Source organism: Gopherus evgoodei, chromosome 8, assembly GCF_007399415.2.
Source record: "Gopherus evgoodei ecotype Sinaloan lineage chromosome 8, rGopEvg1_v1.p, whole genome shotgun sequence".
Taxonomy (NCBI): domain Eukaryota; kingdom Metazoa; phylum Chordata; order Testudines; family Testudinidae; genus Gopherus; species Gopherus evgoodei.
This window is the reverse complement of record NC_044329.1, coordinates 58,732,980-58,757,567: the sequence shown is the minus strand read 5'-3', so window position 1 is coordinate 58,757,567 and position 24,588 is coordinate 58,732,980. Positions and strand designations below refer to the sequence as shown.

Genomic DNA, 24,588 nt, shown 5'->3' with positions numbered 1-24,588 from the left:
GAAAAAATGAGTCCTTAGTTTAAAAAAAATCACGTTTTGTTCAAACATGCTTTAGAGTAAAAAATTACTCCTTCAAACAGCACGATTATAAAATAATTAATGAATCATTTTTAAATGTGTATTTCTAAAGCTCTAGTGTTTTATTTAGATTGGCATCAAGCTCTAGATAAAGCATAGTTTTATATAATAGAACAAAAGTATCTTTTTCAAACAGTACAGTCTTGGTACTACATATGTATGTGAATGGATTTTTTTTCATTTTAGTAAGAGGATGTAATATTTAAGACAACTATGAAGTGATCAAGCTAATATTTAAGTCTCACAGCATCCCAGACCTGGATCACTATCTAATATAGTATTGGCACATTTGTAAAAGTGATGTAAGTGCCATAAATAAATTAATATTTAAAAGACGATTAATTTGATGTCTGTTTAAGTTGGTGCACCTAATGTATCATAGTAGCCCAAGGCTAAATTGAGGTGGATGGTTTCAAATATGTTTTGAAATACTTTGCACTTGCTGTGTCATGGATTTAGAGATTATAATCTTATACTTGGTTTTGGCAAAATTCACACAAGCCCCTAGTTTGGAGCATAAAAATTATTTTCAAGATTAGAGAAAGAAACCAGAATGCTATTAAAATAATTACCCACTTTTGTAAAGTGAAAAATGTTAAAGGGCACATGAAAGGTGCTGTACAAATACACAAGTATTGTAATTATCAGATGATATTCTTTGGAAATACTCTAGCAGTATGACAAAACCCTAATGTTGGTCTACGGTGTCATCCAGAAATTTCTAATTGGTGCTGTTTCTAGTATGATTGTTTGACCAACTGTGCGACACAAATAATTCTAACTTATTTTTACCTTTCACATTTTTATTTGATGAAGTATCAACAGTTTGACTTTCTCTGCAAACCATATTTTGTTTGAAGACTGCTTTAAAAGTATGGATTTACCACAAATTCCAGATCAGCAAAATAATACATTCATGTATTTTACACAATTAGGGTGACCAGATGTCCCGATTTTGAGGTCTTTTTCTTACATAGGCTCCTATTACCTCCCCCCACACACACACCTCCTGTCCTGATTTTTCACACTTGCTGTCTGGTCACCCTATACGCAATAGTCAAGACACTAATTATTTACCCTATACAAAAAAGAGTCAGTCAACTTGACCACCTATAAGAAGTCTGTCTATTGCATTAGTATTTTTCTTTAGTTTAAATTTTAAAGAACATGTGTCAGTTGTCTTATTGTAAACATAATTCTATGTTACCGATAAAGAAAAATAAGATTTTTTTAAAAGAATTTTTGGTTTTAATAGGCTATGCTCTTTAACTTTGGTATTTCTCAGACTGGACAATGAGAATCAAAGTCGGTTCCCATTTTGTTTAGATTTGGCTTCAGGTTTTCTGCTGTAATACTTGGAAATAGACATAGCAGGGAAAGGTTTATTAGTTTAAAAACAACTATTTCCATTGCAATTTAAAAATAATCAAAATTGTATAAACTGGAAATTTGGAAAAAATGAAACTTGTGATAAATTTGATAGATGCTTAAAGTATAATTGTTACCAAAGAATTACATATAAAACAGCTGATGGAAAGGTCATGGGCCTGTGGGAGCTAGACTTTAGAATGTAGTGCTCTCAATTGCTTTTTCCTTCTCAGCCTGGTTGATTGGCGGCAGTACTGACAGATTCTGGAAGAAGCCAGCTCTTTTTTTCCAGGAGGTGGGCTACAACACTGACTTTGGAGGAATTCACCAGTAACAGTAAAATTTTGGTTCTGCAAAATATTTAAGAAGCCACTTACCCTAATATCTTTACTCCTTAGGCAGCAAGTTCACTTGATGCTGAAGATGGTTTGCGATTCATGCAGGAAATGATTGAACTATCCAGTCAGCAACAAAAAGAGCAGCAGCTACCCCCACGTGCTGTTCAAATTGTTTCCCACCCATTCTTTGGCAGAGTAGTATTGACAGCCGGGCCAGCACAGTTTGGAATGGACCTATCCAAACACAACGTAGGGGTGTGTATAATGTGAAAATCTTAAGAACATATGATTTGCTCTTGAATTTTATTTATTTGTGCTTTTTCTCTTTTGCATTGGTCTTAATTTTCTAGTATTACATTTATTTCAAAATATTCAGCTAGCTCTTAGATTTATATTAGGCATTTAAATAGCTAGAAACACACAATCTAAAATTCTTTCTTCTGACTCAGACACTCTAGAGTTCAGTCATTTTCTCCTTTGGCACCAGTCATGATTCAGACTCCACACATAGGTGCTCCAGTTGTTTTCTGAATGCTATACATGGAATATAACTCTTGCATCCTAAAGGGAGGGTCTAGTGTAAGGGAAGAGAGCTTGTCAGGCTGCTAGGATTCAGCATGGCTGCCACTTAGTTGTGAATTTACAACATTTTAATGAGGATTAGGCTCTCCTCAGCCCATCAGAAGTCCAGAGAAAGTGGGGACAAATTACTTGTCCCCTTTGAAGTCAATAGCAAAACTCCTATTAACTTTAAGGAGGGCAGGATTTCAGCCCACAGAGTATGCTCTAGCTCTAAAACAAAGTTCTAAGGATATCTGTGCTCTCACATGGTTTGTGGTGATATAATCTTAACCATAATTATTCTGTATTTTGTTGACTATACTTAAAGGCTATTATAAGATGTTAGTACAAACATAAAAGGTTACAGATGTTGGCCAGTGTGAAAACTAAATCAGTCCAAAAATGTTGATTAGACAACTTTTTTGAGACTCTATCATAATAAAGACTCTAGGATAAAGGTCCTGTACTATGCTGCGAAACACTGGATGACTTCTTGGGATGCTACATAGGGGGGTGGGGAGCCTAACAGGCAAGCACACAGCCTTCTGCTTAGTCTCACTCTGGAATCAAGATAGATAGATCTATATCTATCTATCTACATCTACATCTACATCTACATATATATATATAGAGAGAGAGAGAGAGAGAGAGAGAGAGGATATAGTTACACCTGTATAAGTCAGTAGTGTAGACCTGGCCTTAGTTTTTGTTGGTAATTCTTGTGGAAAAATTATAAAAGGTAGGAAACATTTACAGGCTTTACTCCAGTATTTTAAATCATTACATCTCTCAAACAGACAAGAGGATTTGTTGCAACCAGTAAACCTTACAGTGGATGCTCGGAGATCACTAATCCTGAAGCAGTGAAGGAGAAAATTGCTTTGATGCAGAGAGGCCAGTGCATGTTTGCTGAAAAGGCACGAAACATCCAAAAAGCTGGAGCAATAGGGGGCATTGTTATTGGTAAATAAAACTATCCTTATTGCTTTGTACAAATGTAACCTGTTGTTTTCTCCCAGGATTATTTAGATAATCCTTATTTATCCATATTTTATCCATATCCTTATCCATATTTTCAAGGCTAGCAGGCATCTGTTATATTCTTGTGAGCAGTTAGTACAACAAGGTACAGAAATCCTGTAATTGGAACAAATGAGGTGTGTATGCTTAATATCCTGCTTGCACACAAGAATGGAGCCAGACAGAAACCTGCTAGTGGAGAAATGGGGGTTTGTTCTGACAAATCAGAATTTACAAATTAACTTTTGTTTGTAGCTCAGTGTTGTGAAATGAAAGAGAATGGTGGTTCTATTCGTGGGGGTGGGCCAACTTTTTGCCTGAAGGCCACATAGGGTTTTAGAAATTATATGGAGGGCCAGTTTGGGGGTGTGAGGGGGGCATGGCCCACCTCCTATCCTCTCCCCTGACCACCCCTGGAACCCCGGCCCATCTGACCCCTCCTCTGACTGCTCCCCCTACCCCACGCTGCTTGGAGCACTGGTGGCTGTTCACTGCAGCCATGCCACCCAGCTGGAGCCAGCCACACGCAGCACAGAGCACTGGGTCAGGCCGGGCTCTGCAGCTGCGCTGCCCCTGGAGCTTGCAGCCCTGCTGCCCAGAGCATTGCGGTGGCAGTGGAGCAAGCTGAGTCTGCGGGGGAAGGGGCGGGGTGAGCCTTCCGAGCCAGGCACTCAGGGGCTGGGCAGGGAGGTCCCACGGGCTGGATATGGCCCGCAGGCTGTAGTTTGCCTGCCTCTGTTTTATCAGCTTCATTCCCTCACCTATGCTTTCCCAGCTAAGTTAGTAGTTCTAGAGCGAAATGTACCATTTACATTCCTTATTAAAAGTTGAGTAACTATTCTTTCCGTATTGAAAATAGATAATGGATTAATAGCAATCCTGAAATGATGTACATTGAGACCTTTTACATTCAGGAATGCACCTGCTCATGAAATAGCTTTTTCCTTCTAGGTCCAGCACTATTCTTGACTTTCCACAGCCAGGCAGGCATCCACCAGCTATTGAGCCTTTTGAGGCAAGTTGAAAATACAAAATTAAAGCTGCTGGAGATGCCTAAGAATATTCCCTCTCACCCACAAACTCTCATCACCATCTTAGGCGAGCAAATAGAATTGAAATACATTCCACCTTTCAACTTAACTTGCTTCTGTCCACTCAGAAACCTCTTGTATCCAACAGGAAATTAGGTTAGAAAATTGTAAATCTGGGGAATTCTAATTAAACTGTAGCACATTCTCTGAAATTCCCACACCAGCTATTCAAGCTACCATTATCCTGTGAAATGGGAGAGCATCAATCTGAACAATATACAGAATGGAAAAGCCTGCTTACTCTGACTTTCTATTGGCTAGATGACAATGAGGGAAGCAGCAGCGACACTGCTCCTCTATTCCAGATGGCTGGTGACGGAAAGAATACAGACGACATCAAAATCCCCATGCTCTTCCTGTTTAACAAAGAAGGAAATATTATACTTGATGCAATCAGAGAATATGAGTCTGTAGAAGTGCTTCTCTCTGATAAAGCAAAAGACAGAGGTAAGGGCAAAGCCATGTGTGTCTTGTTGGCATAATGTGAAATATAAAATGAACAATGGCTCTTACTTTCTACCTGAAAAAATAAGTGAATTGGGATTGAGATGAAAATTCTGACCTCCATAATTCTAGTTTTGTTGAATTAGTTTCATTCAAACTAACAGTCTCTTAGAATTTCCCAATACATGTCCAACTTATGTAACTTGAAACATTCTAAACAATAGAAAAAGTGCACATTTTAATTTTGGTGTAAGAAATTTGATTATTAGTGCTATAGCTTTTTTTTTTTTTTTTTTTTTTTTTTTTTTTTTTTAAAGCCTCAAACTCTTTTTTCTTGGAAGAGGTTTTCATATTCTTCTTTGATATCAAGACAGGAATAGGCTGTGTAGGTTTCAGGATCCTGACTTGTAGATGCTTCTCAGTTCCAAGTGATTTTCTTCATAACTGTAAAGATAGACCTGATTTTTCTCACTGCAAAGACTAGGCAAATGTGGTTCTCATTGAGCATTTAATTTCAGAAAGGAGATCAACACAAAAATGAGGAAGTCAGTTAAACAGAAATTAAAAGGTACAGCACCAAAAGTAAAATCCCTGCAAGCTGCATGGAAACTTTTTAAAGACCCCATAATAAAGGCTCAACTTAAATGTATATCCCAAATTAAGAGAACCAAAAAGAACCACCATAGCTAAAACAATGAAGTAAAAGAAAAAAAGAGAGAGGCAAAAAGGCATCCTTTTAAAAAGAGGAAGTTTAAATCCTAGTGAGGAAAATAGAATAACCACATTAGAGGAGTTTTGGGAACAAGTTGATAAACTAAACAGTAATAAGTTACCAGGACCAGATAGTACTCACCCAAGAGTTCTGAAGGAACTTAGTAGTCCTGTCATTTCACATTTAACTGTAGTCTGTAAATCAACTTCTGTACCAAATGACTGGAGGATAGCTAATGTGATACCAATTTTTAAAAAGGGCTCCAGAGGTGATCCCAGCAATTACAGGCCGGTAAGCCTTCAGTACTGGGCAGACTGGTTGAAACTATAGTAAAGAACAAAATTGTCAGACACATAGATGAACATAATTTGTTGGGGAAGCGTCAACATGGTTTTTATAAAGGGAAATCATGCCTCACCAATCTACTAGAATTCTTTGAGGGTGTCAACAAGCAGTGCACAAGGGGGATCCAGTGGATATAGTGTATTTATATTTTCAGAAAGCCTTTGACAAGGCCCAGTCACCAAAGCTCATAAGCAGTCCTGGGATAAGAGGGAAGTTTCCTATCTTTTAACCGGTTACCAAAGGGTAGGAATAAATGGTCAGTTTTCATAATAGAGAGAGCTAAATAGTGGTGTCCTCCAGGGGTCTGTACTATACTGGGCCCAGTCCTATTTAACATATTCACAAATAATCTGGAAAAAGGGGTAAACAGTGAGGTGTTTACTGCATTTGCAGATTATACAAAACTACTCAAGATAGTTAAGTCCCAGTCAGACCGCGAAGAGCTACAAAAGGACCTCACAAAACTGGGTGACTGGGCAACAAAATGGCAGATGAAGTTCAGTGTTGATAAATGCAAAGTAATGCACATTGAAAAACATAATCCCACCTATACATATAAAATAATTGGATCTAAATTAGCTCTTACCACTCAAGAAAGAGATCTTGGATTCACTGTGGATAGTTCTCTGAAAACATCCACTCAATGTGCAGCGGCAGTCAAAAAAGCAAACAATGTTGGGAATCATTAAGAAGGATATATGAGAAGACAGAAAATACCATATTGCCTATATGTAAATCCATGGTACACCCATATCTTAAATACTGCATTCAGATGTGGTCATCTCATCTCAAAAAAGATATATTGGAATTGGAAAAAGTTAAGAAAAGGGCAACAAAAATGATTAGGGATATGGAATATCTTCTGTATGAGGAGAGATTAATAAAATAGACTTTTCAGATGGGAAAAGAGACAACTAAGCGGGGGAGATGATCAAGGTCTATAAAATCATGACTGATGTGGAGAAAGTAAATAAGGAAGTGTTACTTAGTCCTCAGAACAGAAGAACTAGGGGTCACCAAATGAAATTAAAAGGCAGCAGGTTTAAAACAAACACAAGGCAGTTTTTTTTTTCACACTATGCACAGTCAACCTGTGGAACTCCTTCCCAGAGGATGTTGTGAAGACCAAGGCTATAACAGGGTTCAGAAGAGAACTAGATAAGTTCATGGAGGATAGGTCTATCAATGGCTATTAGTCAGAATGGTAGGGATGATGTCCCTAGCCTCTGCTTGCCAGAAACTGGGAATGGGCAACAGGGGATGGATCACTTGATGATAACCTGTTCTGTTCATTCCTTTTGGGGCACCTGGCATTGGCCACTGTCAGAAGACAGGATACTGGACTAGATGGATCTTTGGTGTGATCCAGTATGGCTGTTCTTATGAGATTAAAGTTGTCAATACCAGTAATGTTACATGATATTAATTATCCTGCTTATGTGGGTGTATCCATTCCATCAGCATAGATAGCGGATATATTTTCAGTGAAAATGCACAGCTAGAAGATTATTTCTAGACTCTAGTCTAGCAAACTTCCCTCAGATAGAATTTAAATTCCAGTAATACTGCTTTTTTTCAAACAGGCTATTTGGGGAGCAGCATATGAACTTTAACTTCTCTACTAAACTAACATCAGCCCATTCATTTTCCCCCACTGTATATACAAAGCTGAAACACGAAGTTACAGCACTTTTGGATTCCTCACATGGAATCTTGATGTCCACCTATTTATACCAACGGGTGAGCTGTTCAGAGTAGTTCTTCACTATTAAATCCTTTCTAGGGCAACAGCAGTATAAACAAACCAATCCTTCGCTTCCACCAAACACAAGAGGATATTATGTGTTATGGATTTTTAATGCATATGTGCTTTCTCCCCTCCTTGTGCTACCATTGGAATTTCAGCAACAATATTTAAAGGTAAAATGATTCCAAACTACATTATTGATAGCAGTAAGTATCTTATATTAATAATCAAGTTATATACAGTTGGACTATCTAGAATTCTTGAAATCAGTTTCCTTTATTTATCAGTGTTAGTTTTTTAGTTTTGAACGTTTACATAATTGAACCAGAACCACTTTCTAACATTAACATAATAGGGAGCCAAGGTAGGGTGCAGTTTTATGTACTGGTATGTCTGAATTTAAATTTAAAAGAATAGATCATAGCTTTGCGAGTTTATCAGATGAAGACCTTGTGGTTGTACCCACTACCTTCCATGGCTTTTTGGGCTGCAATAAACTCCAGTCTCCTAATTCAAGAGCCATGGTGGGCTGGAGTGTACACTCACCATTAAGAAGCAGACAGCAGTGACATTAAGAGCACTGCTAGCTAAGCGTGAAGAACCACTACAGATGCTAGTATCCTGAATTGACTAAACTTATGAGCAAATGATAAATTAACTTTATAATTAAAGAACAGTATTTGCAAAAGGCTTAATATACAGCGCTTAAAAGGGACTAAGATTCTCCATACTAATAAAAATCTGAACCTTCATGAAGTCTGGAATAAGATCAGGGGAGACAATTGAGAATAAAATGTAAGTGTTCATTTTCCAATGTATTTCAGTTGCCTTTTGAAAGTACTTAAAATTTTTATTTTTTTTAAATAAAGATCTGGAAATGGAAAACATGGACCAGAAGTCATCTGAAAATGATTCACATAAGCAGAGACCAGAAGAGACTTCAGCATCTCAGGACCTCCGCTTGGTCAGTCAAGAGCCTGAAGGAGAAGAAAGTTCTGATGTTACTCACCTTGATTCATTATCTCCTGTTGATGCAGACAGTGATAGCATTTCCATTTCAAACCAAGAGTTCTGTATTACAGAAATCCATGAGGCTAATGTTCAAGAGACAGAAAGTACAGAATTAGATAACCAGCCTCAGGAACAATCTCAGACTGAGACAGATTCCAGCTCCAATGTTAATTGGGATAATAAAGTCCAGCCTATGGAATCCATATTAGCAGATTGGAATGAAGATATAGAAGCATTTGAAATGATGGAAAAGGATGAACTATGACTTCTAATAACTTATTTGTGGATAAACAAAATGGTAAATTTGTTGGGTAAAAATGAGGCCCGAATATTTAAGAATCAGAAATTGTTCAGTATTGTGATGAGCAACCAGGTTTCATCTGGATAATATAATAGAAACCCAGCACATGTTATAATTTATATAGTTTTAATTTTTCCTGTTTTGAAATGGGAATGTGCAATTGAACTGTTTGTATGGCTCTGTTGCGTGGTGCTGTAATACAGAAGGTTTCATTCAGGGAATTAATCAGATTTCTGCATTCCAGGCCTCCGGGGAGCAGATTGTCTTGGCCTCTGGAAAGGTAGAAGTTGAATGTAATGGGATTAATGCACCACTTGTTGGCTGGTTATGGCACTTGAAGGCAACAGTCAGAGGCTATTCTAGTTGAAGGTGCAGTTTCACTGATAAAGGCCTTTATGGAGAGAGAGGTGAAATGGTGAGACATTTCCAGCTGTAATGTCTTTAAGAAACAGCTCAGTTTGTCCTCACATTTATATCCCAGTAAGATATAGCTGTGTTGCTCATCACTTCTTCCATCTGTTGTTTTGACAAATGACCAAGATGACTTGGATTTTTCCTCCTCTTCTCTTATTTCAACTAGAGCGGCTGTATAAAACAAAGGTAACATGCTCTACTAGGAAGCTGTTTTAGGAAAATTAAGAAAGCTTTGCTAATTAGAGGACTAGTACATAAAGGTTCACAGTGATTATGAAGATTGTTACTTTAATTCAAGTAAATTGGGCAAAACACATTTTATACGATTTTTCCTTTTTGGCCTTCCATGCTTAAAGTTATCAAGCTTAAAACTACTCTAAGACACAGAACTTAGCATTATTATTGTTCTCTGAAAATAGATACTCAATAGATGAGAATTTCAATGACCATTTCTGTTTTCTCTAGAAGAAATACCTCTGTCAGCCTTACATTTGTAACACTTGGGCAAGAAGGCCAGTATCAATAGTGAAGCACAACTGTTTACCTTTTGCTGTTGGGTCCATAATTCAGAATTTAGTGGTGTGAAGTCAAAGATATGATACTTCTGGGAGGGGAGAGATGTTAATACAGGTAAGCATGGTTCCTAATTTATCATGTTTTTGGAAGTATCCTCTAATTAAACCACAAGTCTGTTTAAGCAAACCAGAAGCAGTTAGCTTAATTGTGTCCAAATTAAAACTGCCAAAATTCTAGTTTAAGTTGATATATAGACACAGGTTTTCGTTAATTATGGTTCAATTCAGTATTTAATCTGTTTTTTTCCTTTTCAGAGAGAGACTTAACATTGCCTATATCATGCACCAGATTAAAACTGAAAGTTTTTGTATTTATATATAATCTTTATACTGGCAGACAGATGTATCCCTGTCTGAAGTGCACCTTTCGTTTTACTGGTGAGATTAAAATGTACCGAATATGCAAATACCAATCAGTACAGCCATACTGTATTGTACTTATGTATATTCACATACGGTTTCAAGTCCCAGACAAATGTTGTATACATGTAATCTGATAATGACACTTGCTCTCAAAAGTATCAAATGCACACGTACCTTTGAGAGCATGTTACTATACAGAAATTGAATGACAATTTAACTGAATAGAGGTGTAGTTAACTTTGAGATAGTGAAGCAGTAGGGAACTAGTGAATAAGTGTCCTTTTAAAACGTCGTTTTAATTTCTTTGCACAAATAACTATGGAGGTTTGGGTTTAATATATTGGTACAGTGCTGAAGCTTAATACTTCGTCATTTTAGACTGAGGGACTAATTTTACAGGATGGGATTATTCCTCAAAATCTTTGAAGTGTCCTTTGTAACTTGGGTGCCCAGCTCATGCAACTGAGGCATGCCTGGTATGGCCACAGAATCCATTGACTTCAGTGCGTGTTTTACTGGGCAAAAGGTGATGTGGCTGCAAGTGGCCAGTTGCACCATAGGGTGATGTAGTTCAGAAATCCTAACTCTAAAAAGGAGTTAAATATTTCCAAACATCTGAACCTAGTGCCACTAATGAAGGTTTTTATTCTAACTCTACTGGATGTAGGCTATGCTAGTAAAAGCTGCACAGGTTCTGTCTCACTCCATTTAGGTATTTTTAAGGATTGTAACTAAAGTGGTTCTCTGGTCATTATATTAGCAAAAGGTTTGTCAGATTAAATTTTAATATGACAGCTCAAGTTTTCAGTTCCTTCCTGCAGAAAGTGATTTAATTTTTAGCTCTAAAATTTGTCTTTAGAAACATTATTAGAGCATCAACTTCTGTCACCACAAGGTAATCTTTTATGACTGACTAACCTTACGTTAAGTGTAAACACCGGCACGGCAGTTCTGAAACAAGCACATTCCATCCTTTGAAGTGAGGGCTTGTTAAGAGAATCCCTTGATATAATTTTTGAAGCACCTAGAAAGTGGTGGTCTACCTCAGATAAATGTTGTTGTCCCCTTTTTTGAGATAATTTAACTTTACCTTTTTAAGTGATTATGACCGCTGTAGATCCATGGTTTACAGAACTGAATCAGGTAAAGTTGACCTTTTGGGAAAGAAAAGGATAAATTAGGGGACAATTTTATTCAGGTTTTTTCACTGTTTCTTTCCTAACAAAGATGGAAATAGACTTTAGTTTTAACCTCTTTATATCACTCTAAAATTAAAATAATTTTCTGTAACATGTTAATGCCATTTTAAAAAGAAAAAGGAATGTGTGATGGAACAGAAGATACTTCTGGAGAGGGGAGTAGGGTGCACTTTGCAAATTTTTAAAAACTTTCATTGTGCTTAGAGAATATTGTTCTTGCATCACTGTCAGTCAATATCATGTGTATGATTGTGCTATTTGATTAACTAGAACACTGAAGAGTTTAGGACTAGTACATCTTATTCCCTAATGTAATTCAAAGAAGCCAATTTAATATTTCCTTTGATGTTAAAGGACTATTCTCTATTTACACTTACTGTTTCATAATGAAGTTTTAAAATAAGATGAGCATTGGTTTCTCCTCCTGCTCCCGCTGTGGTTTTAGCTGAAGGCTTATCTGTAGTCAGTGAAACCATGTGTGTCGAGATTGTAGTAAATGTTAACAGGACACCTTATGCAAAGGCTTCAGTCAGAACATAGAAAAAACATTCTGTGAATGAAATATTGTATGTTCAGATTTTATAGGATTTTTTACCGGCCCAATTTACATCTGTATATTTTCTTATGCTGTAACTTATGAAATATCTAATAACAGGTGCTGTAATACTACTGTTGGGTTTTACTGTCTGGTGATAAGTGTATACAATATTTCTAAGAGCAACTATGTACTGTGATGTAAAGTCTGGGCTAAAATGTATATAATCCTTGTATATAATTGTGTACTGGATTATAATGGCTGATTGTAAAGATTTAATAAAATATGTAAATATTCTGGTCAAACTCCTTTGAGAATTGCCTGCAGGATCCACATCGTCCCCTTCTGGAAAGCTTTACCATCATCCCTCACAGTATCAAAGGATATAGGAGTAGTCCTGGCCCATCACTCATTTCCTTCCAGCAGCCAAAGAATCTAATCACAACCTCCTCTAGTGCCATTGAGCTGTACATCTTCCAGTTTAAATAACTGCTTTAGTCTCAGTTGAGGGGGACTAACACTTGTTACCTTATTAGCCACACTGGTCTATGTTGCACATGGTACCCTTCTATGGTGGATACACATATACAGAGCTTCACTTGTCCCAGGGAGATGCTCGGCAAAGGGCCTTGTGCTTTGTTGGCATAGATAAGAGCAGGGACTCAGCCCACCTCCCAAACCCAGGTCTCCTGCAAGGCTCTACAAAGGATAGATATCCACATTGCTCAAATCAGGCTAGATCTGAGGCTAATTAAAACATTGGAACAACAGATGGTGGGGTCGCCCTTGCATGAAGACTTTAAATCAAGATTGGATGTCTTTTTGGAAGTAAGCTTTAGGTCAACCACAGCCAATGGGCTTGATGTAGGAAATACAGGCCCATAGACTTTTACCTTGTAGTATACAGACAGTAAGGTCAACGCTCATAATAGTCCATTCTGGCTGTTAACTGTGGTAATAGGCCCTGCACTTCTTTCTGAAGACTGAATCCTCAGGAGGAATAGGTTCCTACTCTCTTCCTCACAGGATGCAGTGACCTCAGCAACTATCTCCTCTCTTAACTAGCCCTGAAAGATTTTTAAATCCTTAATCTGCCTAGCTACAGCATTATGCTTCAAACTGACAGCTGTTGAGAGAAAGCTCAGCCTGTTTGACTGCTGTGACCCCAATCCTTCATTGAACAGTACCTTATTGTAATTATCATAGAATCATAGACTATCAGGGTTGGAAGGGACCTCAGGAGGTCATCTAGTCCAACCCCCTCTCAAAGCAGGACCAACGCCCAACTATATCATCTCAGCCAGGGCTTTGTCAAGCCTGACCTTGAAGGAGATTCCACCTCCCTAGGTAACCCCACTCCAGTGCTTCACCACCCTCCTAGTGAAAAATTTTCCTAATATCCCAACCTAAACCTCCCTCACTGCACCTTGAGACTGTTGCTCCTTGTTCTGTCATCTGCTACCACTGAGAACAGTCTAGAGCCATCCTCTTTGGAACCCCCTTTCAGGTAGTTGAAAGCAGCTATCAAATCCCCCCTCATTCTTCTCTGCAGCAGACTAAACAATTCCCTCAGCCCCTCCTCATAAATCATGTGTTCCAGCCCCCTAATCATTTTTATTACCCACCACTGGAGACTCTGATTTTTTTCCACATCCTTCTTGTAGTGTAGGGCCCAAAACTGGACACAGTACTCCCGATGAGGCCTCACCAATGTTGAATAGAGGGGAATGATCACATCCCTTGATCTGCTGGCAATGCCTCTACTTACACAATTACTCAAAATGCTGTTAGCCTTCTTGGCAACAAGGGCACACTGTCAACTCATATTCAGCTTCTCATCCACTGTAACCCCTAGGTCCTTTTCTGCAGAACTGTTTCCTAGCCATTCAGTCCTTAGTCTGTAGCAGTGCATGGGATTCTTCCATCCTAAGTGCAGGATTCTGCACTTGTCAGGTTTCTTTTGGCCCAAGCCTCTAATTTGTCTAATTAAACTGTCCAAAGACTTAGTAGATTTGGAATGCCCCATGCATTCATGACCTACAAGTCTACTCATAGCAAGAATAGTTTCTAGGAAGAAAGGCTTATTCTTAAGCTATTAATGCATAGCATATTCCTAGCCTACTCATTTTTAAAAAGGAAGCATTCTATACTTGGACCTGAAATCCCTGCAACTGTTTGAAGCCTTAACATGGCAGGTTTGTAAGTGCAAGAGTTACCAAGAAGCTGTAATGCTTCTCCTAGGTCAGTCATTCCCAAAAACGGGGGTTTGTGAAATGTTACAGGGGTTTGCAGGGAAAACATTCCCAAACAGCAGACAGAGCTGTCCCTAGGGATGCCAGGCAGCACAGGGCCAGAAGCCTCCGGAGCCCCTGGACTTCCAAGAGCTAAGCAGATCAAACCAAGCATATCTATCACACTGAGGAGATTTAAATTTCAAGACTCCTTATAAGAAGTGGAAAGGGAGGTGGATATTTTTTGCTGTTTTTAAAATTAAATAGGCGGCTAGTATTGTTTTCAAAATTATTATGAAGAACAAGTTTAAGCTTTGTTGTAATGTGCATTGTTTGCCTGGACTGCTCAAGACCTGAATGCTTGCGTAGGAGGAACTCTGAGTTGGCTTCTTAAATATCTTCATGCTGTTCCACATCTGATACTCCTTGATAAAACATAGGAGCCTTGTCTTATAACAGGCTTATTCAAAGTGATACAAGCTACAAAAGTGAGATGTGGAACAGTGTTGCTGTTTTCATAATGTAATAAAATACTGTAATGATAAATAATTAACAATAGTGTGTAATAAGCATGTAATTAAAAACAAATTTTCTATTTCCAAGATTATTGCTTTTATAATTTATACTCAGGTAAAGGAGACAATCCCTGGAAGTATTCATTTTTAGGAGGGGGTTCGCAAGACTTGACATTTTAGTGAAAGGGGTTCACAGGTTGTTAAAGTTTGGGAACCACTGTCCTAGATAAACCCATGCTGCAAAATGGAAAATATTCTCTACTGGGGCAATCTGCAACCAGACTGAGCTTGGATCTGCTGTTATTCCATCTCCTACTACTGACAGAGTCCATCCTGCTGCAGATTCCCTGTCAAGACTCCACTTTGTTCAGTCATTTTTCAGAGAAGAGATTTCTCAAGAGGCTACGACATGCCATTCCATCTGTTCATAGATTCACACCTATGAGATTTAAACCTACCTCTCAACACTTTGATGAAACAAACCTTTTTCAGATAGCTCTCCTTCCTCCTTGTTTTATTGACATCAGAAAGGAGGGTTATTAAATTGGTGGGTGTTCTCCTATACAATTTTCCCTGAGGATAGGGTGACCTTCCAGCCACACTTGAAGTTTTTATCTAACAGCCCTGAGCAACATAGTCAAACCAAGCTAACGCACAGTGCTGTCAGTGGGAGGGCATCTCCTGTCAACATAGTTACTCTCATGCAGGTGGAATAACTATGCCACCGGGAGAAGCTCTCCCATCAGCATTGGAGCATCTTCACTTAAGTGCTACACCTGCACCAATGCAGCGTTTGAAGGTAGACCTGCCCTAAACCACATAGCTTGTATGTCAAGAGTGCATTGAGCTATTATCTTAGAAGATTTTATTCAGTTGAAATGTCCCTTCATTTATTTGTAGCTTATGGGCATAAACCCACAGCTATGTAACAAATTGCAACATGTCTTGAGGCAAAGTATGGGGCTGGTTAAGTGTCACAGTTCTCAAGCCACTGAGCCAAAGCAATCACCACTAGAACTGGGCAAATAATTTTTAGGTTTAAGGGACCAACCAAAAGATCCCTTCCAAAAACATCTGTTTGAAACCAAAATTTATTTTTTTCTTACCAAGACAGAGCTGAAAAATTCATTTAAGATCAAAACACACTAGAAATGGAAAAAACTGAAATAAAACAAAATTAAGTTTTTTTTGTTTCTCTTTGGGTGTTCATGTTTGTTTAAATATAGCTAATTTTCAAAATGAAAAGTGAAATGAAGGATTGAAATGTTTCTAAATGGTTAAACTAAACAGTTTAGACTTTTGCAAAAAATAATTTTTGGCCCAAACTGCCACCTTTGACCTGAAGTCACAGTTTCAGAGCCCCCTGCAAAATGCATTTTCCAGCTACTGTACTATTCACTGAAAATTTTTTACCAAGCTCTAATCACCACTGCTTGTCTCAAATATTGAAATACACAGCTGCTACACAAGAGTATCATCCATTCTTTCACACACAGTTACTCCCTAGGTACAGCCTCAGAATCTGATGTTCTATGTGGCTGTTTGTCTTTATTTAATTAGATCTTCCACAAGGATGATTGCTAGTAAAACTTTCAGGAATGACACTATATATGTAGGCAATACTCAGAGTGAACCATGTACTCTGTTGTAACGAGTTCTTTAATTTGTGTCCCTGTACAGCTCCACATGACCCAGCTTCACTTCTTTTAAGTCCAAGTGATGGAGTTTTAATTAAAAGAATTAAAGGGCAGCCCATGACTCCTGTAGAACATTGGGTCTAAACATTCAGTATCACAAGGAGTTTGTATGCCCAGAGCTTTAAAAGCCAAAGGTCAGACAGAGTTCCAGCTCAGAGATGGATCATATAGGCCTATCCCAAGCGTGTGGATCTTTCAGTTTGAGGCAAACAACCTGTTTAAGTGACTGTCTCGACTATAATAGGCAATCTTCCTATTTAAAGTAGCCCTGTTGTTATGGCTCTGCCGTATTTCTGTAAAAACTCCCCCAATATCAGCAAAAGTGTAACTTAAAAAAAAAATTCTGACCTAACCGGGGGCAAGTTTCATTTTAACTGGGTCCAGGTACGTGTTAGGGATAAAGTATTTTCATCCCTATCCCAGATGTTTACTAAGCCATTTACTTATTGAAAAATGAAATGGTGCAGGTACTCTGAATGTGTCTTGGGCTTGTTGTGGAAAATTGACCACACGATTGATTTTGGATCAGAGAGCCTGAGACTCCTTTATTTTATACGAGCATATAAAGGTAATAAGCTAATAATTGGAGATATACCAATCTCCTAGAACTGGAAGGGACCTTGAAAGGTCATCGAGTCCAGCCCCCTGCCTTCACTAGCAGGACCAATTTTTGCCCCAGATCCCTAAATGGCCCCCTCAAGGATTGAGCTCACAACCCTGGGTTTAGCAGGCCAACGCTCAAACCACTGAGCTCTCTCTCCCCTATATGCAAGGAGAGTCAGCATGGCCCCATGCAAGGTGGCAAGCTGCTCTGCCTTCCGTATATTTCTAGCCATCTTATAAAGGTTAAAGCCACAGACAAATCACACACACATTGTACATTAATTACCTTATTTGGAATATATTGCAAAATTAATATAGGACAAAAGCAAAAACAAGCAGCTCAGCCACCAGGGCCCCCCCGTTACTCACTGTCTGTTCTTTTGCGGTCAGCGACCTTTCTAACACAACTGTTGTGGTTATATATTTCATAAGCCTGACTATTGCAAATTATGCTACTTGAGGACTTTATTACTCTGCCCCTTCATGCCCTTTATACACAAAGCCATTGTTTCATTTTGGGAACTTTCCACTGTGACTCCTTTTACCTCGACACACACAAGCAACTTTCCACCACTCTTTCATCACTCTGTCCCACTCCTCTCTTCCCCTTATACACAGAGACAAGCTGAATCAAAGTTCAACACAGCCCAGAAACAAGCTTATCCAAAGTTTAGGCCTAAAAGCCTGGCCAAAGTTGTAAGCCCACCATATTTTCCCTCACAGGCTGCTGAGGGACCAGCTTGCATGCCAGTCCTATCTAATGTCTTCATTTAGGATGAGACAGAAGAAAACGGCAGTTTGAAGCCTGGTCTACACTACGATTTTAGGTTGAATTTAGCAGCGTTATCTTGATTTAACCCTGGACCCATCCACACAACAAAGCCCTTTTTTCGACTTAAAGGGCTCTTTAAATCAATTTCTTTATTCCACCTCCAACGAGGTGATTAGCGCTGAAATTGGCATTGCCGGGTTGAATCTGGGGTAATGTGGACGCAATTCGACGGTATTGGCCTCCGGGAGCTATCCCAGAGTACTCCATTGTGACCGCTCTGGACAGCACTCAATTCAAACACACTGGCCAAATGGACAGAAAAAAGCCCGTGAACTTTTGAATTTCATTTCCTGTTTGGCCACCGTGGCGAGCTGATCAGCACAGGTGACCATGGAGTCCCAGAATCGCAAAAGAGCTCCAGCATGGACCGAACGGGAGGTACAGGATATGATCGCTGTATGGGGAGATGAATCCGTGCTAGCTGAATTCCGTTCCAGTAAACGAAATGCCAAAACATTTGAAAAAGTATCCAAGGACATGAAAGACAGAAGCCATAACAGGGACTTGCGGCAGTGCCCTGTGAAAATTAAGGCACTCAGGCAAGCCTACCAAAAAAATAGAGAGGCAAACGGCCCCAAACATGCTGCTTCTATGATGCCATTCTAGGGGGTGCAGCCACCAGTACCCCAACCCTGTGCTTTGACTCCGTCAATGGAGTAGGATGCAACATGGAAGTGGGTTTGGGGGACGAGGAAGATGATGAGGAGGAGGTTGAAGATAGCTCACAGCAAGGAAGCAGAGAAACCGGTTTCCCCAACAGCCAGGATCTGTTTCTCACCCTGGACCTGGAGCCAGTAACCCCCAAACCCACCCAAGGCTACCTCCCAGACCCGCGAGGAGGAGAAGGAACCTTTGGTGAGTGTACCTTTGTAAATATTAGACATGGCTTAAAAGCAAGTGTGTTTAATGATTAATTTGCCCTAGCATTTGCAGCCAGTACAGCTACTGGAAAAGTCTGCTAACGTTTCTGCGGATGAAGCGGAAATCCTCCAGGGACATCTCCATGAAGCTCTCCTGGAGGTACTTCAAAAGCCTTTGCAAAAGGTTTCTGGGGAGGGCAGCCTTATTCTGTCCTCCATGGTAGGACGCTTTACCATGCCAGACCAGCAGCATGTAGTCAGGAATCATTGCAGAACAAAGCACTGCAGTGTATGGTCCCGGTGTTTGCTGGCATTCAAACAACATCTGTTCTTTATCTCTCTGTGTTATCCTCAGCAGAGTGGTATCATTCATGGTCACCTGTTTGAAATAGGGTGATTTTCTTAAGCGAACATTCAGAGGTGCCTGTTCCTGCTGGGCTGTTTGCCTGTGGCTGAACAAAAATGTTCCCTGCTGTTCGCCACGAGGTGGGGGGAGGGGTGAAGCCATCAAAATGCGACCTTGTAATGAAAGCACATGTGCTATATAATGTCAACAGCAAGGTTTACCATGAAAGAGTGTACCTGTTGTTCTATAAAATGTGTCTTTTTAACTACCACTCAACCTTTTTTCCCCTCCACCAGCTTCATACGTTTCTCCTTCCCAGAGGCTAGTGAAAATTAGAAGGTGAAAAAAAATGCACTCACGATGAAATGTTCTCTAAGCTCATGCAGTCCTCCCACACTGACAGAGCACAGCAGAATGTGTGGAGGCAAACAATGTCAGAGTGCAGGAAAGCACAATATGAACGTGAGGAGAGGTGGCAGGCTGAAGAGAGTAAGTAGCAGGCTGAAGATGATAGATGGCGTCAGCTTGCTGACAGAAGGCAAGAGTCAATGCTCAGGCTGCTGGAGCATCAAACTCATATGCTGCAGCGTATGGTTGAGCTGCAAGAAAGGCAGCAGGAGCACAGACTGCCACTACAGCCCCTCTGTGACCAACCACACTCCTCCCCAAGTTCCATTGCCTCCTCCCCCAGACGCCCAAGAATGGGGAGGGGGTGGGAAGGGGGATCTAGCCACTCCACCCCAGAGAATTGCCCAAGCAACAGAAGGCTGGCATTCAATAAGTTTTAAAGATCTTAAGTTTTAAAGTGCAGTGTGGCCTTGTCCTTCCCTCCTCTCCCACCCCACCCTGTGCTTTCCTCCTCCTCCACCCCTCCCGGGCTACCTTGGCAGTTATCTCTCTATTTGTGTGATGAATTAATAAAGAATGCATGAATGTGAAGCAACAATGACTTTATTGTGTCTGCAATCAGTGATCAAAGGGAGGAGGGGAGGGTGGTTAGCTTACAGGGAAGTATAGTGAACCAAGGAGGGGGGTCAGCAAGGAGAAAGAAACAGAACTTTCACACCATAGCCTGACCAGTCATGAAACTGGTTTTCAAAGCTTTTCTGATGCGCACCACACCCTCTTGTACTCTGCTAACCGCCCTGGTGTCTGGCTGCATGTAATCAGCCGCCACGCGATTTGCGTCAACTTCCCACCCCACCATAAACATCTCTCCCTTACTCTCATAGATATTGTGGAGCGCACAGCAAGCGGTAATAACAATAGGAATATTGGTTTAGCCGAGGTCTGTCCAAGTCAGTAAAGTGCGCTTTTAAACATCCAAATGCACATTCTACTACCATTCTGCACTTACTCAGCCTATAGTGGAACAGCTCCTGATTACTGTCCAGGCTGCCGCCTGTGCACGGCTTCATGAGCCAGGGGAGCTAGGGATAGGGTGGGTCCCCAAGGATAACTACAGGCATTTCAACATCCCCAATGGTTATTTTCTGGTCTGGGAAGAAAGTCCCTTCCTGCAGCTTTTGAAACAGACCAGAGTTCCTGAAGATGCGAGCGTCATGTTCCTTTCCCAGCCATCCCATGCTGATGTTGGTGAAATGTCCCTTGTGATCCACCAGTGCTTGCAGCACCACTGAAAAGTATCCCTTTCAGTTTATGTACTCGCTGGCTTGGTGCTCCGATGCCAAGATAGGGGTATGGGTTCCGTCTATCGCCTCACCACAGTTAGGGAATCCCATTCAGCAAAGCCATCCACTATGGCCTGCACATTTCCCAGAGTCATGACCCTTGATATCAGCAGCTCTTTGATTGTGTTGGCTACTTGGATCACAGCAGCCCCCACAGTAGATTTGCCCACTCCAAATTGATGCTCGACTGACCGGTAGCTGTCTGGCGTTGCAAGCTTCCACAGGGCTATCGCCACTCGCTTCTCAATTGTGAGGGCTGCTCTCATCTTGGTATTCTGGCGCTTCAGGGCAGGGGAAAGCAAGTCACAGAGTTTCATGAAAGTGCCCTTATGCATGCAAAAGTTTTGCAGCCACTAGGAATCGTCCCAGACCTGCAACACTATGCGGTCCCACCAGCCTGCGCTTGTTTCCCGGACCCAGAATAGGCGTTCCATGGCATGAACCTGCCCCATTAACACCATGATGTGCACACTGCCAGAAGCCGTACTTTGTGAGAAGTTATGTCCATGTCTATGTCCTCATCACTCTCGTCACCGCGCTGCCATCGCCTCCTCGCCTGGTTTTGCTTTGGCAGGTTCTGGTTTTGCATATACTGCAGGATAATGGACCTGGTGTTTACAGTGCTCATAATTGCTGCGGTGGATCTGAGCGGGCTCCATGTTCCCAGTGCTATGGTGTCTGCGCTGAAAAAGGGTGTGAGATGATCGTCTGCCGTTGCTCTGATGGAGGAAGGGGTGACTGACGACATGCCTTACAAGGAATTAAAATCAACAAAGGGGTGGCTTTGCATCAAGGAGAAACACAAACAACTGTCACACAGAATGGTCCCCTCAAGGACTGAACTCAAAACCCTGGGTTTAGCAAGCCATTGATTTCATGAAGGGAGGGAGGGGGGAGCAAATGAATACAAAACAGATCGAGTCTATTTCTTGTTTTGATCCACTCCATCTATCTTTTACATCTTTAGGCTGGCAGCAGACGGTGCAGTACAACTGCTAGCCATCGTCATCTCCTGGGTGCTCGGCAGAAGATGGGAATGACCTGGCTGGGTCACTCCCATGTCTGCCCAGGTGCCCCTGACCGGGAGGGGATATAGGGTGCTGGCTCTAGGACCAGAGTTGGGGCTTGGGCAGGGGTTGGGGTGCAGGAAGGGGTACAGGTGCTGGCTCTGGGAGGGGCTCAGGAGGGGGTATGAGGTGCCGTCTCCGGGAGGGGGCTCAGGGCTGGTGACTCTGGGAGGGGGCTCAGGACTGGGATGCGGTCTCCCAACAGGCACCATTTACCTCCAGTCAACAAGCATGTGGATCAAGGGGATCCAGTAGATATAGTGTATTTAGATTTTCAGAAAGCCTTGACAAGGTCCATCACCAAAGGCTCTTACGCAAAGAAAGCTGCCACGGGATAAGAGGGAAGGTTCTCTCATGGATTGGTGACTGGTTAAAAGATAGGAAACAAAGAGCAGGTATATATAGTCAATTTTCAGAATGGAGAGAGGTAAATAGTGGTCTGTTCTGGGACCAGTCCTATTCAACATATTCATAAATGAGCTGGAAAAGGGGATAAACAGTAAGGTGGTAAAATTTGCAGCTGATACAAAATTACTAAAGATAGTTAAGACCCAGGCAGATTACAAAGAGCTACAAAAGGATCTCTCAAAACTGGGTAACAAAATGGCAGATGAAATTTAATGTTGATAAATGCAATGTAATGCACATTGGAAAGCATAATCCCATCTATACATATAAAATGATGAGGTCTAAATTAGCTGCAAAGAATCCTGTGGCACCTTATAGACTAACAGACGTTTTGGAGCATGAGCTTTCGTGGGTGAATACCCACTTCCTCAGATGCATGTAATGGAAATATCCAGAGGCAGGTATATATATGTGTGCTAGCAAGCAAGCTAGAGATAACGAGGTCAGTTCAATCAGGGAGGATGAGGCCCTGTTCTAGCAGTTGAGGTGTGAAAACCAAGAGAGGAGAAACTGGTTCTGTAATTGGCAAGCCATTCACAGTCTTTGTTCAATCCTGAGCTGATGGTGTCAAATTTGCAGATGAACTGAAGCTCAGCAGTTTCTCTTTGAAGTCTAGTCCTGAAGTTTTTTTGCTGCAGGATGGCCACCTTAAGGTCTGCTATAGTGTGGCCAGGGAGGTTGAAGTGCTCTCCTACAGGTTTTTGTATATTGCCATTCCTAATGTCTGATTTGTGTCCATTTATCCTTTTCCGTAGAGACTGTCCAGTTTGGCCGATGTACATAGCAGAGGGGCATTGCTGGCATATGATGGCGTATATTACATTGGTGGATGTGCAGGTGAATGAACCAGTGATGGTATGGCTGATCTGGTTAGGTCCCGTGATGGTGTCGCTGGTGTAGATATGTGGGCAGAGTTGGCATCGAGGTTTGTTGCATGGATTGGTTCCTGAGCTAGAGTTATTATGGTGTGGTGTGCAGTTACTGGTGAGAATATGTTTCAGGTTGGCAGGTTGTCTGTGGGCAAGGATTGGCCTGCCACCCAAGGCCTGTGAAAGTGTGGGATCATTGTCCAGGATGGGTTGTAGATCCTTGATGATGCGTTGGAGGGGTTTTAGCTGGGGGCTGTATGTGATGGCCAGTGGAGTCCTGTTGGTTTCTCTCTTGGGTTTGTCTTGCAGTAGGAGGCTTCTGGGTACACGTCTGGCTCTGTTGATCTGTTTCCTTATTTCCTCATGCGGGTATTGTAGTTTTGAGAATGCTTGGTGGAGATTTTGTAGGTGTTGGTCTCTGTCTGAGGGGTTAGAGCAGATGCGGTTGTACCTCAGTGCTTGGCTGTAGACAATGGATCGTGTGATGTGCCCGGGATGGAAGCTGGAGGCATGAAGGTAGGCATAGCGGTCGGTGGGTTTTCGATATAGGGTGGTGTTAATGTGACCATCACTTATTTGCACCGTGGTGTCAAGAAAGTGGACCTCCCGTGTAGATTGGTCCAGGCTGAGGTTGATGGTGGGGTGGAAGCTGTTGAAATCATGGTGGAATTTTTCCAGAGTCTCCTTCCCATGGGTCCAGATGATGAAGATGTCATGAATGTAGCGTAGATAGAGAAGGGGTGTGAGTGGACGAGAGCTGAGGAAGCGTTGTTCCAGGTCGGCCATGAAGATATTGGCATATTGTGGGGCCATGCGGGTGCCCATAGCAGTGCCACTGATCTGGAGATATATATTGTCATCAAATTTGAAATAGTTGTGTGTAAGTATAAAGGCACAGAGCTCAGCAGCCAGTTGTGCTGTGGCATCATCAGGGATAGTGTTCCTGACAGCTTGTATTCCATCTGTGTGTGGGATGTTTGTGTAGAGAGCCTCTACATCCATGGTGGCTAGGATGGTGTTTTCTGGGAGGTCACCAATGCATTGTAGTTTCCTCAGGAAATCAGTGGTGTCGCGGAGATAGCTGGGGGTGCTGGTGGCATAGGGTCTGAGTAGAGAGTCCATATATCCAGACAGTCCTTCAGTGAGAGTGCCAATGCCCGAGATGATGGGGCGTCCAGGATTTCCGGGTTTGTGGATCTTGGGTAGTAGATAGAATAACCCTGGTCGGGGCTCTAGGGGTATGTTGATTTCTTCTGGTGTTAGTGTAGGGAGTGTCCTGAGTAGATGCTGTAGTTTCTTAGTGTATTCCTCAGTGGGATCTGAGGGAAGTGGCCTGTAGAATTTGGTATTGGAGAGTTGTCTGGCTG

General features: G+C 41.2%; 1 protein-coding gene and 1 long non-coding RNA gene across 8 annotated transcripts in view; one reads left to right on the top strand and one right to left on the bottom strand.

Moving 5' to 3' along the window:
* Window positions 1-12,407, top strand: part of EDEM3 (ER degradation enhancing alpha-mannosidase like protein 3) — a 46,975-nt gene extending 34,568 nt beyond the window's left edge. Inside the window, exons 17-22 of one of the 7 annotated variants that reach the window (XR_004001785.1) lie at window positions 1,845-2,039; window positions 3,143-3,308; window positions 4,718-4,903; window positions 7,863-7,910; window positions 8,574-9,431; window positions 9,896-12,407. Coding sequence is in view for 4 of the 7 variants with exons in the window: in XM_030574167.1 (XP_030430027.1) it covers window positions 1,845-2,039; window positions 3,143-3,308; window positions 4,718-4,903; window positions 7,863-7,910; window positions 8,574-8,980 (1,002 nt within the window). In the remaining 3 variants the exon portion in view is untranslated. Of the gene's footprint in view, window positions 1-1,844; window positions 2,040-3,142; window positions 3,309-4,717; window positions 4,904-7,862; window positions 7,911-8,573 lie in introns of all 7 variants that reach the window. The other 6 variants (XR_004001784.1, XR_004001783.1, XM_030574167.1 and 3 more) reach the window with 6 other exon arrangements.
* Window positions 1,931-5,867, bottom strand: LOC115656905. The gene is made up of 3 exons (XR_004001786.1): window positions 5,754-5,867; window positions 4,698-4,812; window positions 1,931-2,018 (listed from the first exon to the last, which is right to left on the bottom strand). It is a non-coding gene; the product is annotated as an uncharacterized LOC115656905 (long non-coding RNA).
* Window positions 12,408-24,588: the final 12,181 nt, after the last annotated feature.